The sequence below is a fragment of the Sceloporus occidentalis genome, unplaced genomic scaffold (assembly GCF_023333645.1).
Source record: "Sceloporus occidentalis isolate IW3139 unplaced genomic scaffold, rSceOcc1.0.p SCAF_4, whole genome shotgun sequence".
Taxonomy (NCBI): Eukaryota; Metazoa; Chordata; class Lepidosauria; order Squamata; family Phrynosomatidae; genus Sceloporus; species Sceloporus occidentalis.
This window is the reverse complement of record NW_028316984.1, coordinates 31,997,654-32,017,624: the sequence shown is the minus strand read 5'-3', so window position 1 is coordinate 32,017,624 and position 19,971 is coordinate 31,997,654. Positions and strand designations below refer to the sequence as shown.

Genomic DNA, 19,971 nt, shown 5'->3' with positions numbered 1-19,971 from the left:
AACTATTTCTGTTCTATGAGTCCAGGCAGGGTTTCATCATAGTAATTGCTCTTAAAGCCTTGAACCCCTGTGTCAGGTCACTGGCTAAACTGTGGCTTTCTTTCTTTTCTCTTTTATTATCCTAATCCGGCTATTATGTGATAATAAAATGTACTTGGGTTTTAAGTCTAATGAGAGATGGAATACAGCTGACAAGCATTTAATAAGGCCATTACAAGGTAACCTGACTGGTTCTGGGGTGTGTATAAACTTGCCCTGTGCTCCAGTCTCCTAGACATTCACCCAGAATAAGCAGCTTGGGTTGACTGCTGTGGACAATGTAAAATTCTACATCAGGTTTTATGTCAAGCCTTTTACTTTCAGCTGCCTATTCTTCCCCCCCCCCCCCCCTATTTTTCCAAGGCTAGAATAGAAGCCACTCCAGTTCAGCTGTCCAATTTATTGCCACTTCAGTGATTATGGTAAAGTGTGGTTGGCTCTCTTAATTTTTTTCACTCATTTGTTTAAATGTTGTGTTTTTATTTTCCTCCTTGAGTATGATTTCTTAAGAATGACATTATATAAATATTGAAAATAAAATGATTAAATAAAAAACTTGCTTCCAGGCTGGTTGTCCATACTAGGAACTGTACTGCAGTAATTCTTAGGTTCATTTGGCAATCTGAGATCAGGTGCAGTTTCTGAACCACATTGTAAAAACCGGATGTTCTTATGACCTATGAACATAATTTCTAGTGTTCTTCTGTTGTTTTGCAATTTTCTGTGGGTTGGATTCTGCGAAAGCCTCTCACAGACCAAAGAAACAAATGCAATAGGGAGGTGGGAAGTGATCTTTGTAAACTTCCACATCTCCCAAATGTCCCTCGGAAATGCTTGTGAAAGAGGGGCCATTCTGAGCAGAAATCTTCCACCAGCAGTAAAGAAATGGGATCCAACCCTGTAAGTTTCCCCTGCAGAAGTCTGTATTGTGACACTGACACCCAGCTTCACAGCTCTGCACTAAATGGAAGGGTGGGGATTTTGTTAGCAATATTTTAAAACACCTGAGCATCTCAGTCCAGTGCAAGCTTGCCAGAGAGAAACCAGTGGCATACTTTTTGCCAGATTCCTCTGCAGAGCCTTCCTAACAACAGTACTCTTCCTGGATCTACTCGAAGGATGTTATAGGATTGGCTGATTGATGAGGAAAGCTTGTGTTTATGTATGCACAGTGCTTACATCCATCCCCTTTGTTTTCATGGTTGCAAAACACCCTGGTGTGCACTTATAACGATGTAAGTGGGAACCACAACAAAACGTTGCAGTGAGGATTGTTGCCATTTAGAGTTTCAGTTTGTTACCCGACTGTGCCCTCTTCCAGGATATTTCATTTTAGTCACATTGCACTCTGCTTTCCCATCCCTATCCCTTAGCACAGCATTAGCATCCTTAGCATTCCATGGATACTAGACTATTTGAGATGTTCTCCTTGCTGTAAAGGGTTTCCCCTCAAAGGATGTTTTTTGTCCGTTTGCAAAACATGAGATTTCCCCCTCTCCCCTGCTTGTGCTTCTGTTATGTGTTGTTGGTGCCATTTTGAATATAAAATCTATGTACATGGACAATGAATGTGCTATTATCCTTTATATTATAGGATCCAAATTATACAATTGTATGGCCACGGGACAGGATTCTGAGATCTGACATAGACCTATTTTAATGGTGTCTATGTATACTTTGATGTACTCTGTGTCCTCAGAGGTAAAAGCAGGAAGAGCAACAAAGTGCTGTAGTGTGGAGTACTTCTCTGTAGCGTGAAATATCTTGGGTCCCATATAAGGAGAATATTGTGTTGTTGGTGTTCTTGTTGTTGTGTGCACCTTCAAGTGCTAAAATAAAATAAAACAAATGCTGTCTTTGTGTTTTTCATGTTATGTAAAAGCAATAACTACGTAAATGATTTATATATTATCTTTGGTATAGATTGGCTCTTTGGGAGAGACGCTCCACCAAAACAGGACTATACAATTCTGCAAATGGGTTGTTGATTATGTTGAGGTGTTTGGGGAGCAAAATATTGTTGGGGTACAGAACCTTTGGGCAGGTCTTTGGGGTCCATTGTGGTACCAAAGGCCACATGTGTCCTGTATGATACCTGCCCCTCCTACACAAATAGTACATACCTGGTGCTGAATGCTCCACATGGGAAAGATCTAGCTACAGATCTATGGGGAGGAGTGTGAAACTACCCTCCTCTGCATTCTGCCCCATATCCTGATCCTGTCCATGTGCTGAGGGGAGCTCTGAAGAAAAAATCCTATCATACTTAACTCAATTGGGTCATTGCTGTGCGATTTCCCAGATTTGTCTTCAGAATTTTATGTTTGTTTCTGTTGTGTGCCTTCAAGTCATTTCTGACTTAGGGCAACCATAAGCTGAACCTGTCATGGGTTTTTCTGGGGCTGAGAGTGTGTGACTTGCCCAAGGTCACCCAGGTGAGTTTCCATGGCCAAGTGGGGAATTGAATCCTGATCCTCCAGAGTTGTAGTCCAGTGCTGAAACCACTACCATCTGCAGCATGATTTACAACCCGGCTGGGTCATTGCTGTGAGATTTCCCTGATGTGTATTTAGAATCATATGTATCAGTGTCCAAAACGTGAACAGAAAGCAATTTATGATGCTCTCAGCCTTAGAAGCTGTGTGGGAGGGCAGTGAGGAAACAAGCACAGAGGCTGTGGGAATAGCTAGGCTTTTCAAACTAAAAGCACAGAATCTCAGGATTCTAGGCATGGATTTGGGCTTAGTTGCTGTCTGTCGAAGCAGAGAAAAAGAAAGCCTGAAAAGAGGCACGGAAATATCCCTGAGGTAGAGCTTTATACTCAAAATGCATTTGGTCTCTTTAGAATAAAAGTGATTTTCTACAACCCCTCTGGAAACAATTGATCTTACTCTTTGCATTGCATGGATGCAGTGTCTCTGGTTTTCTATTCCAGCAGATTTTTCCACGATATATTGTTATGTGGGATACAATCAGTTGAGAAGAGACCTTACCAAACTGTTTCAAATTAGGAAGTGTTTCTCTAAATCTGTTGTGACTTTAGGCATCAGAAAATGGAGAGCAAAAAGGAAGGGTGTTGGTTACATCAGCCCAATAAAATAGAATCCACATGGAAAAAGAGGAGGAATAATAATGCTCTGGCAGAATGCGTATTTTACATATAGAAGGTACCAGATTCAACCCCAGCATCTCTGATTAAACACTGACAGAATGCCTACCTTACAAGACCATCTCACAGGAAGGGACATTTCCAAGAAGGGAGGACAAACAGTGTTGCCCATCCCTGAGTTTAAAAAGCCAGGTAGTAGGGAGGCTGGGATGATTTTTTTGCCAGAGACTGAGACCACCTGCTGCCAGCCAGTGGTAGCAGTTCTGGCTTAGAGGGAGACCCTTGATATCTTCTGGGATTTGGTTCCAGGACCCCCTGTAGATACCAAAATCCATGGATACTCAAGTCCAATTAAATACAGTGGCATAGTAAAATGCATCCCTTATATAAAATGGCAAAATAAAGCTTTGCTTTTTGGAATTTATATAGTTTTTGAATACTGGTATTTTCAAGCCATGGATGGTTGAATCTGTGGATGAAGAATCCATGGATATGGAGGGCCAACTGTATAATAAATCAAGTTGGTTGGTTGATGTCATTTGTACCCCACCTGACCCAGCAGCCAGGGCAGCTTACAGGAAAACTGAACAAAAATACAACTAAAAATCTGATTATTATTATTTTTTAAAAAAATGGCCAAAATAAGCTTGAAAACATTGTAAAATATATAAATTCAAAAAAAAAAAAAAAAAAAAGCAAACCTTGATTTTGCTATTTTATATGAGAGACACCATTTTACAATGTCACTGCGTTTAATGGGACTTGAGCATCTGCAGAATCTGGTATCCACGGGGGGTCCTGGAACCAAACCCCAGCAGATACCAAGGGCTTTATTTCTGTATTTCATGTCTGCCTGGATGCCATTGCATCAAAAATTGCAGAACAGCTAGAATGAACATTGGTCAGTTGTATTGCCCTTGAGAGGAGCTTCTTGCTAGCTCCAAGTATCAGGTATCTGCAAAATGGGTTTTCCATTTGCAGAATCAGGACATGTGAAATGTTCCAATGGACCCTTCCTCCCTCTGGGAGCAATGCTTGTGATTGTAAATGGCACTAATGGGTAGTGCAGTAGATGATTGTAAATAGTAACTTAGGAATTATTGCTCTTAGCTGTTCGACTGTGTGATTGATAGATACCCTTGTTTGGACTGTTTTGAGTGATTACCAAGTAGTTTGGCATATAGGTAGCAGCTGTAACCTTAATTGTGACTGATTAATTTGGCTGAAATATGTTGCTAAGTCAATCCAGCTGTTTCATTAAACTGATTGAACTGCATCCAGCCATTAGAGTTGTTTGAAGGAAAGGTAGCTGATAGATGATATAGGAGCACTATAACCCTAGCATTAAACTATAAAATGGTCATTAAGGAAACCTGTGCCAAAATTGAACTGTTCCATGGACATTCAACTTCTGAGCCCTAATGCTAATGAAGTGATGAGTGCTTAATGGATGTCAAGAGTTAATTAGAAAACTTAACAGTCTACACTGGGGTTTTTAATATTTTCTATGTTGCTCCAAATTTTGATATGGTTGCTTTAAATAAAAATCTTAGGCTCTTTTCATTCCTTGGCAAATCCAAGTAGAATAACTGAACAGGATGGCTTCTGTCCTTGTGAATTGGTTTGGCCTAGTAGTCGCTTGCCTTTTCTCACTTGTAATGCTCCTAACATTTGTTTGTAAATGTAACACAGATTTAAAAACCTCATGTTTGCTAATGGCTTGAAATATTACCAGATGTATTTCAGCTTATAGCCTTAATATTATTATGAGAGGGACCACAAAGGGACCACCGGGTGAATGTCTGTGGAATAAAATGATGGAACTTAATATTCCGGAAGCCTCTTGTGTTAGTTTCGTTCCTCATCCTCTCCCTACTTACATCCTCAAATAAGATTAAAAGAAGGCTGGACATGTCCATGAAGCTAAGGCTACGCTACAGAATGAATGCAATTTGACACTGGTGTAACTGCCATGGCTCCATCCTAGGGAATCCTAGGATTTGTAGTTTGTTGTGGCACCAAATCTCTCTAACATAGAAGGCTCAATATCTTACAAAACTAAAGATCCCATAATTCCATAGCATTGAGCCATGGCAATTAAAGCAGTACCAAACTGCATTAATTCTAAGTGTAGATGCAGCCTACGACTTGGAAACGAAAGCTATGTTTCTCATTCTTTGTTGTTGCTGCATGCCTTCGAGTCATTTCAGACTTACGGTGACCGGATCATGGGTTTTCTTGGCAATATTTGTTCAGAGGAGGTTTACCATTGCACCCCCCCCCCCAAGACTGAGAGGGTTTGACTTGACCAAGGTCAGCCAGCGGGTTTCTTGATCAAGTGAGGACCAAACCCATCCATAAAGATTCTTTTCTCTCTTCTTTTTTGCTATTCCAGATTTCTTCTTCTTCATTTTGCTGTCAGGTTGATAAGAAGCTCTTTTTAGCATATGTACATTCCTCCAGGAATTGAGCTGCTCAAATTCCATAGCTGTAAAACAGATTTCTTCTTGTTGTTGCTGAAAATAAGACTAAAATACACCTGTCCCTCCATATTCGCTAGGGTTAGGGGCACAAGACCCCCGTGAATATGGAAAACCCGCAAATAACAAAATCACCATGGTTTTACCTGAGAGGACACCTCTCTAGGAATCTCTAGGTCCTCCAGTGCAACTCTGTGGTCAGCATCCGGCAGACACTGACCATAGAACTGCTCTGGAGGAGATACAAATGCCTAGTGGCGTATTCTCTGTAGCAAACTCTAGATCTTTCAGTACAACTTTTAGTTAAAGTTGACCATAGAGTTGCACTGGAGGAGGACCTAGATGTTCCTAGAGAGAACATATTAATCAAATCTGTTAATAATCAAATCCACAAATATCAAAGCCACAAATATGGAGGGATGAGTGTATATGCGAACAGGGAGCTTCATAAGGCTGCCTTGATGCTTCCATATAAAATCTGCGATAAACATTCTTTTAAAGGCCATATCCCAAAATGAAATGGTTGTGGTTGCTTGGAGGTGAGAGAAGTCTGTCAGAAGTTGTTTCTATAATAGAAAGATTTTGTAAAAAAAGAAAGGAAGAAGAAAATAACAGACTGCCCTCTCATAGGCTTACAAATGCAGACATTCTCTTAACAGTGTTGACTTAAATGTATATTTATTGCTTTTAGCAGCCAAATTTATGAAGTGGCAATTCCTCTGTCGGTTGGTTTTCTAGGGAGCCCAAGTTTTATTTAATGATGGTATCACTGATGCTGCTTTGTTGTAAAAGGCATCCTTAAATTTTGTTAAAGAGAGCCTGAATGAATAACACTTCAAAGGTGTAAAAATGACCAACTGTATCATACTGACACTTAGCTCAAAAATTGCCTGTAGGTCTGTGTGTATGTGCATAGGTATACATATACTATACATAGCCAGCGTGGAGTAGTGGTTTAAGCATTGGACTGTGACGTTGGAGACCAGGGTTTGAATCCTGGGGTCTGCCATGGAAGCGTATTGGGGGTTTTTTAAAAAAATAATTTTTATTACACAATACATAATACAAATTGTACAATCGATATTTCATAATATACTTTTCCCCCCCCTCTCCCCTCCCAAAAAACAGCATTGAGGGAAATACATTCCAATCAAGTTAACAATCATTTTCGGAGATGTGGAAAATATCATTAATTATATTTTTTACTTCTTCATACCCCATTTTACCTTCCACGTTCTTAATCACAATTTCCCATTTAACTTTCCATGATTCTTGATTGCTTTCCCCAATATATTTAAGTCTTCTTTCCCTAAGGAAATCAAATAATATGTATTCTTTTATATATTTAAACTAATAAGACTTATTCCAATTTGATTGTTTTTCCATCCATAAACAATCACTGCATGAGCAGCTTTTAGAAATTGTTTTATTACATATTTTTGATTACTATTCAGTCTTAATTCCCCTAAATTGAGAGTTAAGCAGTTTTCTTTGCTTAATTGTATCTCTATCCCTATTATTATATTTATGTTTCTTAACCTGTATCCAAAATTCTTGAACAAATGGGCATTCCCACCACATATGTATGTAAATTCCCTTAACTCCACATCCATGCCAACATTTTGATTGAAATTTATCATTTATAATTGCTAATTGATGTGGCGTCCTGTACCATTTCCCAATCATTTTCATTTGTTGTTCTTTTACATTTGTATTTTTACTATTAACAATTTCTTGAAGCCAAATTTTAATTTTGTCAAAATTGCGGATTTTTCCATGATCCATGGATAGGTCGAGGGTAAAACTTGGAGGCTCCTTCAATGTGTGTATGTGTGCGTATGGCAAGAGAGACTCTCACTGAGGCGTTTTGCTTCATCATTTCAACTGTTGTTTAAGCTAGACACTGGCGGGAGAGGACTCTTAAACAAACAGCAGTATTAATTAATCAATCAGGACTCTTTCTGCTTGGCACAAGAGAGAAATAAACTGCTCTGCCAACTGCATGGGGAAATCTGAAAGAGCTGCTATCACATTACCATAGTGACCCATAAATAAGTCAGCCTGGGATTTTGGGGTCAATTTTGGGGCTTAAATTTTTAGATTTACAGACGAGTTGATGGCTTCCGGTGTTAGACATTGTAATGGTCTGCAGAATGGTGGTTTCAGAACACTGCTTTTCACATCTTCCATTTTGAAGGTCAGAAATGTTTTTCAAGAAGCAAGTGAGCAATGCCACTTTTTTTCTGGAAGTGTGTAAAGAATTGTAGGCACATAGAAAACTACGTGGAATTAATTCCACTTCAAAACTATAAGAATAGTGTGGGATCAGAAAAGAAATGCCACCATAGAAAAATGACCATGAATTCTTTTCTAATCCATTCATATGGAACAACTCCCACAATCTCTCACTGTTGGCTTTGTTGACTAGGGTTGATGAGGTTCAAGGACCCAAAGCTCAGCCAACAAGATATATCTTATTTGCTTTGTTTACTTTTATCTGATGTAGAAGTTCCATTCATTATACTCAGTGGATCTTATTTCCAGAGCGTGGAAAGATGACTTTTTTGGACTGTTTTGCCCAGAATCCCCCAGCCATGGCCCGCACTGAGAGTTATAGTCCCCCAAAGATTACATTGTCTTTTTAATCTTTTTAATTTATACAATAAAATATACATTTGATAAATAAGATTACATTTCAGATCAGTTCTTCATTCTGAATTACCCTCCTCTCCCCAGAGATTACTTTCTTGAGCTCTGTTTATTGTAAGGTAAATGTGGGTAGGATTGCAGGCTTGGTGAATAAAGTGTCGGACTAGAGCTGATTTTAGTGATGGCTCAATTGTTCATTTTTTTTAAAAAATAATAACTTTGCAAATTTCTTCATACTTGCCATGGGGGAGGGGGTGGAATTAAATGAAGACAGGAGAAACCAAAAAATTCATCTATCTGGGATCTTGGCTTTGAGTACTTTAGCTCTTTAAAATCTGTTTTGAATCCCTGTACAGTCGGCCCTTCTTATACACGGATTCAGACATACACGATTTGAAAATGTTCAAAAAAAGTATAAATTTCAAGTATCAAACCTTGATTTTCCATTTTTTATAAGGGACACTATTTTGCTATGTCATATTTAATGGGACTTGAGCATACACAGATTTTGTTTAACAAGGGTCCACTGTATATTCAACCACATTAGAGCTGAATTAGGATTGGCACCTCTGCTCTGAAATGTCACTTCTTTATTGCCAGTCTAGTATTATTTGTTGAACTGATCTTGTGCACCTGAGTGGGAATTAAGTTTCAGTTCCATTTTTAAAAGAATGTACCCCAATTTGTAAAATTATATGGTTGACCACCCCATCCCATTGTGAAGATTTCTTGTTGCCTAGTTAGACCTATTCTCTTCTCCTTTAGGGTAACCAGTGCTTGAAAGTTGTGACAGTGATGAACCACAGCTCCCAGTACCCCAGCCAATATGGCTACTGTTCATGTTGGCAGGGGGATTCTGGGAACTGTAGTCCAAAAAGATATCTTTCTCCAAATCATCATAAGTATGTGAGGTTCTGTCAGACCAGTGATTCTCAAACTTTGATGTTTTGGACATCTATTCCCAAACTGTGCTTCCAGGGCTTCCAGGTATTCTGGGAACTGAAGTCCAAAATACCTGGAAGCCCAGTTTGGGAACCACTGTGTTACAGTAATCCCATGTATACTGCCATGAGCTTCTTGGAAAAGGGATAGGCATGTGTGAGCAGATAGATGAATAGCCTGAAGTGTGCTTAAACTCTGCTGTGCAACTGATGCATTTGAATGTTCTTTGCTGTGTGCCCCATGCCACCGGAAAGAGCAACAAACAAAAGGCTACACAGCTAACCCTTACAACAGACAAAGGTGGGCCTTGTGCTGAAAAGATTGACAGGGGCAGAGTTGATGTGCTTTGTCTTCGCTCCTAGCAGGCACATACAAAAGCACCAACCCGTATATAAGCACAAGAAGCGAGGGAGAAATGAATGATGACTGCTGTAAATCCTCACAAAGCCATCTGTCTCATTTTCTGTCTCCTCTTTTCTCTTACTTCAATAGTGCTGGGCCTAAAGGTGATAACATTTATGAATGGAGATCTACTATCCTTGGTCCTCCAGGTTCTGTATATGAAGGTGGCGTTTTTTTCCTGGATATCACATTTTCATCGGATTATCCATTTAAACCACCAAAGGTAAGGCTATATCTATATATTTATGTAAGTATGATTTATTTATAATAGAGTATTCATGTATATCCTCAGCTTCCCACCTGTCATTCTGAAACAGTATAAAGGAACACTTATTCATGTGAGTACCCATACATAGGTGTGTATACCTATATATCTCTTCACACTCTTTGGCTGCTGTCACAGCAGAATTAATGCAGTTTGACACCACTTTAACTATTATGACTCCACCCTGTGGAATCCTGGGATTTGTCATTTGTCATGGCACCAGACATTTCATAGTATTGAGTTATGGCAGTTAAAGCAGTGTTACAGTGTTTAAATTTGGTATATTTCAGTAATGCTAATATGATGTATGGATCCAAGCATAAGAGAACACCAAAATACTGGTAAAGTCACAATTTGAGAATATGGCATTGACTGAATTTTTTCACAAGGTCATTGACATTTATGACCCCACTGCTTTCAGCTGCATTTAAAATATTTATAAAGTGTGTTGTGAATTATAATCTAGATTATTGTTAAGTAACATGGCTTTGATGAATGAAACCCGCTTGATTTCTGCCATTGATTCTGGTAGCGTTGTGCAAATTTGACAGTTTCTTACAGTTTTGCAGTAAAGTAGATTAATCAAAAGAGCAAAGTCTAATTGAAGGAAACATCTGTTTCAGGGACTGTGTTTCGATATTTATTATGTAAAGATACAAGAAATTAGAAAGAAGCCACTATGTTGACACAGGGAATATTCCACCAATTGAAAAGTCAGTGAGAAAGTTATCATTTCAAAAATGGTGTGTGTACTACTGATTTGTTTGACCTGGTTGCTTTTAAAAAAAGGCATGCCAAATCTAATGCTTAAAGTTGTCCCAAGTGTAAACTACATTTCATGTATTTGCTGATAGTATACAGATATTTATCCCAGCATAAATGTTTGTTTAAAAATGCAGCTGTGTCGCAGATGTTTGGTGAACAAGATTCAAAATCTGCTGTTGAACAAATAGACCAAATGTTAGGTTTACAAAGCTGGTTAATCTGTTGAACACACGCTATAGAAATCAAGTGGGAAAGAGGTTTTCCCCCTCCCCTCTCTCCTGCCTAACAAGTTGTACAGTATATTCTGGCCAGGATCCAGAGTGCTATTTTTAGGCCTGCTCTAGGTGATTGGGCAGGCCTAGTAGGATTTGGGACTTTTCTTTTAAATAAACAAGCAGACCACAAACTCTCATACCAAATCACATGCTGGTTTGAAAGTTTCTGACAGTTTCAAAAGCTGTCATTGTGCAGCATTGAGTTTACATGTTTGGGGGAAAAACCATCAAACCCACTGCTTCCCTTTCATGAACTGTTGAGTTTATTGTTTACTTGTGGGCATCCCAGACGCTTCTAGTTAGGATGCTATGGAAAACAGGGTGGACTAGATAGGTCATTAGTCTGATCCAGCATGGTTCTTATTATTTTCATACATGCACAACTAATTAACCAGTTCTCAGGATCCTGCATATTGACTCCTCCAGACAACTATCACTAGACAATGCCAGGAATGCCTGTTATCAGTAACCGTTCTAGTTGTGCATGATTGTATGTGCCTTCAAGTCGCCTGTTCACTTAGGGTGAGCCCATGAATTTCCCAGGGTTTTCTTAGGCAAGGAATACTCAGAGGTGGCTTTGCCAGTTCCTTCCTCTGAAATACAGTCTACAGCACTTGGCACTGGCATCCTCCCATCCTAGTACTGACCTTGCTTAGCTTCCCATGGATCCAATGGAATCTGGTGCCTTTAGGGTATGTGTGTTCTAGGGCTGAGAGTGTATGGCTCACCCAGGTTCACCCAGTGAGTTTCCATGGCTGAACAGGGAATCAAACCCTGCTCTCCAGAGTTGTAGTCCAATGCTCAAATGACTACATCACATCAACTGCACTACACCAACTAGTTAACTTTTTAAAAGTAACCTTCCAAGCTCTGATAAGTAAGAAAAACCCAGACAAATCTGGTCTTGAATTTAGAGTAACACAAACCTAGACAAGCATGCATGGTCCCCCAAAGCATTTATGCCCCCCTCATGCATTCAAAGGATGCTTGTTTATTTTCTTTCCAATGTGTGGTACCACTGAGATGCAGATTAGCTTTGTCCCACACAGAATTCCTCCTGTAACTAATGCATCTAAATGATGTGTGTGTACAAAATATTAAGTCTTAAAAGTCAGTTAGGGCAGAATAATGACAGCAATTAAAGCCAAGCTTCCTTCCCACGTTATCTAATAGGACAGCTGTTAAATAAATAGCTTAAAGGTGAAACAGCACTCAATCTCTGTTACTTACATCCCTGTTACTTTGGTGGGCTTTCCAAGTCTATGAAAGCTCATGCTACCAGCTTCTTTCTTTCACTTAGTCTCAGAGGGGCTACTTTCTATACTGATTTTACAGACTAACACAGTTATATATTTGAATCCTGTTACTTACTGTTATAGTACTTCCCTGTCAGTGAGAATATGGCCAGTGGTCATTTCACCACTGAAAGGCAGGTTCTATATGTAGTAGTTCTAGAAGAAATCTTCTAGTGAGAGAGAGAGGTGTAAGGTGATATATATCAATAGCAAGTATATTTGTGTACCTTTTACCAATGTGCTAAGTGGTTTACAAAGTGTAAACTCAACAAACTGGGCACTCATTTTAACAACCTCGGAAGGATTCCATGCTGAGTAGACTTTTAGCCCCTGGCTGGTACTGAACTCACAGCCTTGTGGATAGTGAGTGAGTGGCAACAGTACAGGCATTTAACCACTGTGCCACCAGAGACAGCATGGATCATCACCTTTACATATGTCTCAGGGCTAGGTAACATCAGTGGGCATGGTAATGGTGAACACATGCTCAGATGTTATCAAGTCCCTGGCTGTCAAACCTCTTGTTATCCATTGGGGTTTGGTTCCAGTATCCTCTGTGGATACCAAAATCCATGGATGCTCAAGACCTGTTAAATGCAATGGCATAGTAAAATGGTGTCCTTTATATAAGATGACAAAATCAAGGTTTGCTTTTTAGTACTTATATATTTTTAAATATTTTCAAGCTGTGGATGGTTGAATCCATGGATAAAGAACCCATGGATACAGCAGGCCAACTGTACTTGTTTACCCCCTACACCCTTGTCCCCAACATACAGTGCCCTGCTCATCATGATTGTTCAAATATCATAACTTAGTGTTCCCCTTTTCTGGGGTGGCTGCCAAGAATGTTAGCATTATAGCTGCTTAGCACACATTTGTTTCTAAATATCCTAAGCATGCCTGGGAAACAATGCGTGTACCTGCTACACTGTAATAGCAGCTGAATACACTTGTCTTTCCACATTCACGGGGATTAGGGGCAAAGGACTACCACGAATGTGGAAAAATCGTGAATAACCCCTCCCCCAGTTATAGGGCAGCAGGGAGGTGTTGGAGAGGAACGCGCATGCTTGCCTCTCTTCGTTCTCCCTGCCGCCCCAAAACTAGCTCAGCTGGGCAGGGAGGGAAGCTCTCTCCTGTCCCCTCCGATGCTTTCTCTTCCCCTCCAGGCATCGAAGGGGAAGAGAAAGGCCCACGCAGATCTCTCCTGACCCCTCTGATGCCTGGATCAACTGTTCCAGGCATTGGAGGGGAGGAGAAAGGCCCGCACGGGTCTCTCCTGACCTCTCCCATGCCTGGATCAGTTGTTCCAGGTATCAGAGGGGAGGGAGAAGGGCCTGTGCGGGTCTCTCCTGACCTCTCTGATGCCTGGATCAGCTGTTCCAGGCATGGGAGGGGTCAGGAGAGACTTCGTGAATAACCAGATTTGCAAATACCAAGTTCGTGAATGAGGAGGGATGACTGTACTGCTTTAATTGTGTATCTTACAATCCTAAAGTATCCTGGGATGTTTAGTTTGATGAGGGACTTAGATGTCTTTCCTACAAATCTTGCAGACATTTCCCTTAACTACAGCACTAGAACCCATTAGAGAATTCAAATCATACTTTATGTATAGTAATAAACATCTGATAAATCGATTTTGTAGATAACAGGCAGATCAAGAATTGGCCTGAATCACAAATGGCCTGCTTTGGCTACACATTGGCAGCTAATTATGTTGAGGCCTGTGACAGGCTTTTGGGACAAAGTATCACTCAGGTAATGCAGAGCTAGGTCACCTTTGACTTTCTAAATTGCCTCTCACCATTGTCCAGGGTGGTATGGTTGATGGGCATAAGAGGGTCACAGATTCCTCCAATGTATGACCTGCCCATTAACAGTAAACTATAGAAGCAGATGAGGCACACATGAAGAGAAGGGGAAACAGCCTATGATTTTAGCCTGTACTTTCTGACACTGCCCACTATCTTAGATACTACAATATATGCAGGTTTAGTCTCCCTTATGTGAAATTTTAGAAACCAGAAGTGTTATTTTTTGGAACATTTGCACATAATAAGATCTCTTGGAGATGGAACCCAAGTCTAAACATGAAATTTGTTTATGTTTCATATACACCTCATTCACCTCATCTGAAGATAGTTTTATACATAACATTTTAAAATAATTTTGCACATGAAACAAAGTTTAAGTATTTCAAATTTTGGAATTCCAGATAAGGAATACTTAATCTGCAACGTGTAGGAATAGATCCTAATTATATATCAGGGATGGGGAACACTATTTGGGTGGCCAGGCTGGATGACCTCTAAGTGGCATCTTTGGGCTGGATGACATTAGAGAAAAAAACAGCCATGGGCCAGATTAAGCCTCAGAGGAAAGAAGCAGAGGGTCTATGACACAAGAAAGGTCTGTGGCCCTCCAGATGTTGTTGGATCATAAGTTTCTAGCCAGCAAGGCTAGGATGATGGAGAAGGGTGATGGAAGTTATAGTTAAAGAGCATTAGGTGAACCACATGTCTCCATCTCTGTTTGATAGAAAGTTGTGATTTCACTTGAACAAAGCAGTATGCTTCACACCAGACCAGGCCATTGAACCATCTGAATCCTTTAACTGAAGAGGCCAGGGAGGAAACCAGGAGCCTTCTGGGCACAAAGCATGTGGTCTACCACTGAGTTGTGAGCCGTCTCAATAAATAAAATGTTGGGTATGCCTTCTTCCCTGAAATGTTCAGGGGGCACCATTTCCTTTAGCAGCTAGAAGCAGAACCTATTTAAATTGTATATAATGCACTGAGGTGGAGACAGACAACATAGCCTTTCTACAAACTGGAGGCCTCACATCTGTGGAATAGTCCATCATGGGATGTATGCATGGCTCCCTCTCCAGCAGTAAGACCTGGTTGTTGTACTCTGCTTTTAAGTGAAGTGTTTTGTGTTATAAATTAGAATTTGCTATTGTTTTATATGTTTTGTGTAGCTGTTTAGCTGTAGTATCTGCTTTACTTCTTCCCATTTTGGGGGGGGGGGGGCTGAAATGAGGCTGTGACTCAGAAGACAACATTAAAGCACTATTTGAATAATAAATAAATAAATAAATAAATAGGAATGGAATGGAATGGAATGGAATGGAATGGAATCCCAATGGTCCACATCAGAGCTGTCCCATTCCTGAGAGCCACCACCAAAAGGTCCCTACCAGAACTTCAGTCTACCTCACTGCTGCTCTCCTTAATTCTGTCTCTGCCCCCAAATATGAGCTGGCATATGTACCAGACTTATTTTGCCACACACACATGCACGCATGTACAGACACACACGCACACAACCAAACTGTCATAGATTGGATGGCTTGCTTTCTGGTGGCCTGGGTGACTTACTTTCTGGAGGTGTCTCAAGCTATTTCCTAACCTTTCTGAACAATTACCTGTAAATTCTCTAATAAACAATGTGGCTGGCATGCTTTTCCAATTATTGCCATGGAACCTCCAGCTCCCAGACCACTCTGCAGCAATCACACTGGAAACTTATAGAGTTATTTTGGCTTAGCATGCCCTAAATATGAGCAGAAAGGTAACTGAGAAGGTCCGAATCTCCTTTTTGTAGCAGAACCTGAAAAAGTTATATTTTTACTGCAACTCCCAGAATTCCCTGTCACTGTTTGTAACTTTTCCACACTTTGTTTAGAGTTGGTGAATAATTCCTGAGAATAACTAACACAAAGTATCAATATCTATACGTTTTTGTATGTTTTTCCCAATGAAAAAAAGGATTCTGAAGTTCTGATACAGCTCCCCCCACTCCATGTTTCTCTTAAAGGATTTATATTCTGCCTTTCTCCTACAATGGGACCCCAAGGTGGGTTACAATAATTTTAAAAAGATAGAAGTAAAAACATTGATTACAAAAGTTAAAAAATAATAATTGAGCATTATTAATATTAAATATCATTTAGAAACACATACAGAGAGAGAGAGAGAGAAACCTATATCAATTGAGTTTCCATTATCTGAAATGCTTGGGACCAGAAGTGTCCTGGGTTTTGGATTGTTTTAGATTTTAGAATACCTGTATTTTCATGTTAAGAATGAGACATAATGAGGCTGGATAGAAACTGAGGATTTGTGAAGTGGCTGGAGGCATGGATTCCTGCCAGTTCACAGATCTTTGCATATCTCTCCAGCTGTGTCTCTCTCCAGCCTCACAAGCACAATACAGGTACGTACTCCACTATTTGTGTAGTAGATCAAAAAGTTTTGGATTTTAAAGTACTTTGGATTTCAGAATTCTGGATAATGGATGTACAAGCTGCCAGCTCCAGATAACAATAAAATATATCCATATGTGTGCATGCATCTGTATACATGTGTGTATGTCGCAGGTGAGTTTTATAAAGTCTTGCCAGAAGGGACATATAACACTGCTAGAACTGAGATCTACACATCAGACCCAAATAAGACATCTGCTTGCCAAGTGGTTGGTGGAGTTTTCAGATGAAACTCTGCAAAATGAGCAACAACAACAAAATAAAGAAGGCCTATGTAGGGAACAAAAACTCTTCCACTGAAGATGAATGATTCAGGCAGGTTTCAAAAAGTTGGTAACAAAATCTGCTTGAAGAGTATGTGTAATGATTACCCTCTCCTTATCTCCATCTCCAAACTTTCTTTTTTTGCTCTCCTACCTTTAGGTTACTTTCCGCACTAGGATCTATCACTGCAACATCAACAGTCAGGGAGTCATCTGTCTGGATATTCTGAAAGACAACTGGAGCCCGGCTTTGACTATTTCAAAGGTTTTGCTGTCTATTTGTTCCCTCTTGACAGACTGCAATCCTGGTAAGGCACTGATTTTTATTGTAAACCTGAAACAAGTGTTATACAACCAGAAAACAGAGCTGAACCATTGTTGCCTTTGATTATCAAAAATGGTTCAAAGATGCTATTGACTGTGTAAACACAATATATAAACCTGCCAAATGTGGAATCTCAACCAGGGTGGTTTGGTTTTCACACTGGGCAGCACAGGGTTAGGCTACCCCTACCCTTTTAGACACCTGGGATTTGCCATAAGATAGCCATTGAATCATGTTGTACATCATATTGAATGGCAGAATATATGACCAGTACTATCAACAGTGAAAGTTGTAATTCTCAAAAAGAGCCAGACCAGTTTGTCCTGCCAATATAGCTTTCCATGTATGAGAACTTGTTCCCCCTCCAACATTTGCAGTTTGAAATTACAGGAGATCAATCTGCATGTGGCCCTTCCTTCCATTTGAATCTCAGGATTTATAATCCCTGGTTCAAAGCATTTCAGTCATTATCCCCTTCCTTACCTTGGAGAGAATAACTCTCTACTCAATACTCAGTATTCAGCTGAGGACCTCCTGCTGTCAGGGGACATAGCTATGGGTCTTACTTGGCCCATTCAAGGCTACATGAGATAGGGTGATCCATCTCTCCACCCCATCATGGTTCCCATTCATCGTATGATGTATTAGATGTGCTATAGAAGAACTTAACAAAAACTACAACAGCTGACTGGCTTGGATCCGTATCACCTTGTGCCACCACCCAATTTTTCTCCGACTCTCCCTTCCCATTGCAGCCTAACATGATTTATTTATTGATTTTCAGGAGAGGATGATTGGGGAGTATGCATGGTTACAGTAGGGAGGAGATGGGAAAGCCTTGTTGCATGAAGGCATCTCCTCACATAGACTTTAAATCCAAACCATATGTTTCCACCAGAAATTCTGGAATCTACTGAACAGAACATATAGAAAACAGCTATTAAAAATATAGTGTTGGAAAGCTAAAGTAACCAAAAATGAAAAATATGTGTTACCTTCAAATGCCAAATTAAAATGGCAGCTACTCTAATTATCAGGATTTGAAGCTGAAAATGGTTAGCAAAATGGGGCAACTTCTCCATTTTGCTTCTGTAGTGTTGTGGTGGCAAGAACAATGTCAACATCTGAAGGTAAGTGTCTGCAGGTCTTAAAAACAGGTGCAGATTGCTCCAAGGTAAAAAGAAACTGAAGAGATGAAAGTTCCTCACCTCTAATGCAGATTAGCCTTTGCCATAAGTACATGTAAAAATCACAGTGGACCTTGGTGCTATTCTGTAGCACAGCTGAGAAATGAATGTAGTAAAAATGAAGAGTTGATGACTCTGCTAACAGAATGGTTCCTAATGCACCATTTCCTTCCCTTTCTCCCATCTGCCATCCCCTGCTGAATTTTTGCAGCTGATCCTCTGGTGGGAAGCATAGCCACTCAGTACCTGACCAACAGAGCAGAACATGACAGGATAGCCAGACAGTGGACCAAGAGATACGCAACATAAGTGACGCCGACAAGCTTGTGCAATGCGAAGATGCTGGGATGCAGCTTTGCAGTGTGCAACTAATCTTTATAGCCTTTACAATACGGACTTCTGTGTATATGTTATACTGATTCTACTCTCTGCTTTTATCCTTTTGAAGACTGGGATACTGCTTTCCTTCCCTTCTCCCCTCTTCCCCCTCGACATCTCCCCATCCACCCCAAAAGGTAAAATGCTATCAAGAGTAGAACTTTGTAGCTGTAGATTAGTTATGTTTAAAATGCCTACTTGCAAGTCTTGCTTCTTTGGGATATCAAAATGTATTTTGTGATGTAACTAAGGATACCGCTCCTGAAGTCAACCAAATATTATAGTGCATTTTAGCCTAATTCATTATCTGTATGAAGTTATTAAAGGTAGCTGTAGATGACTAGGAATTATGTCATTTGTATTAAGCCCAGATCTATTTCCGATATGTGGTACATGCTGTTGTGAAAACTGTTTTAAACTTTTACCTTTGTCAGTTTGTAATGAAAGGGATTCCTTTTCTCTTCTGCTCCTCCCATTGCCACCCACCTTGTAACTCTGAGAGCATCCAGTGTATCATCTCAAACACAATAAATATGTTCCCCAAGGAAGAGCTTCTCTGTTTTCATATTTGAAATCGAAATTGGAGCATACTGGCATAGATCAGGATGTATACAAGTCCCTGGAGTAAACTAGCATATGGTAGGTAGGGTCTGAACTTAGAGATTATGTATCTTAGACTTGCAGCTTGCCTGTGATTGGTACTTATTAGAGCAGAGTTTTGCATGATGTGAAACATATCACAGGTAGCAGTAGCATTTGAAGTAGGAATGAAAATCATGGGGCCCTCCTGACTTTGTTGGACTGCAACACAGCCAGTGGTGAAGCATTATAGGAGTGGCAGTCCAACAATATCTAGAAGGCCACAGGTCATCTACCCCTGATATGGCCCAGCCATTTCCCATTTCAGTCCCCACCCCACAATCCATTCTAGGTCACCTTTGGACAACATCAAGGGAGAAAGATTTAAATCTAGATTTTGGAAACGTTACCTTCTGGAGGCAAAAAAGTAACTTTACCAAACTGAAGAAACAACCTATGGCCCTATGAACTGACCCCATCCTGTGCCTACCATTCACCATTTTGCAATCATGCATGCAAATGCAAGCAGCACATTTAGTGTCATATGCAGTTTGGCCCTCGGTTCTCCTTAAAGCACGATTGAGAGGGCTGTGGAACTATTGGTGCTTAATCTCTTTCAGCAAAAGCAGACTTGGCACAAGTGCATAGCTATTTGCCAAGCATGCACTTAGGAATCTGAGAAGTTTTTCATTTCCTATTGCCTAGGAGACTCTTAGCATACTTACATACCTGGTCAGAAATCCAG

The 19,971-nt window shown here is 40.1% G+C and overlaps 1 protein-coding gene across 4 annotated transcripts in view; it reads left to right on the top strand.

Moving 5' to 3' along the window:
* UBE2E3 (ubiquitin conjugating enzyme E2 E3) overlaps positions 1-19,195 on the top strand; it is a 136,473-nt gene extending 117,278 nt beyond the window's left edge. For all 4 annotated transcript variants that reach the window (XM_089519636.1, XM_089519635.1, XM_089519634.1 and 1 more), the window contains 3 exons: positions 9,712-9,844; positions 16,918-17,065; positions 18,481-19,195. In XM_089519636.1, the coding sequence (XP_089375762.1) occupies positions 9,712-9,844; positions 16,918-17,065; positions 18,481-18,578 (379 nt within the window). In that variant the 3' untranslated portion in view covers positions 18,579-19,195. The remainder of the gene's footprint in view (positions 1-9,711; positions 9,845-16,917; positions 17,066-18,480) is intronic.
* Positions 19,196-19,971: the final 776 nt, after the last annotated feature.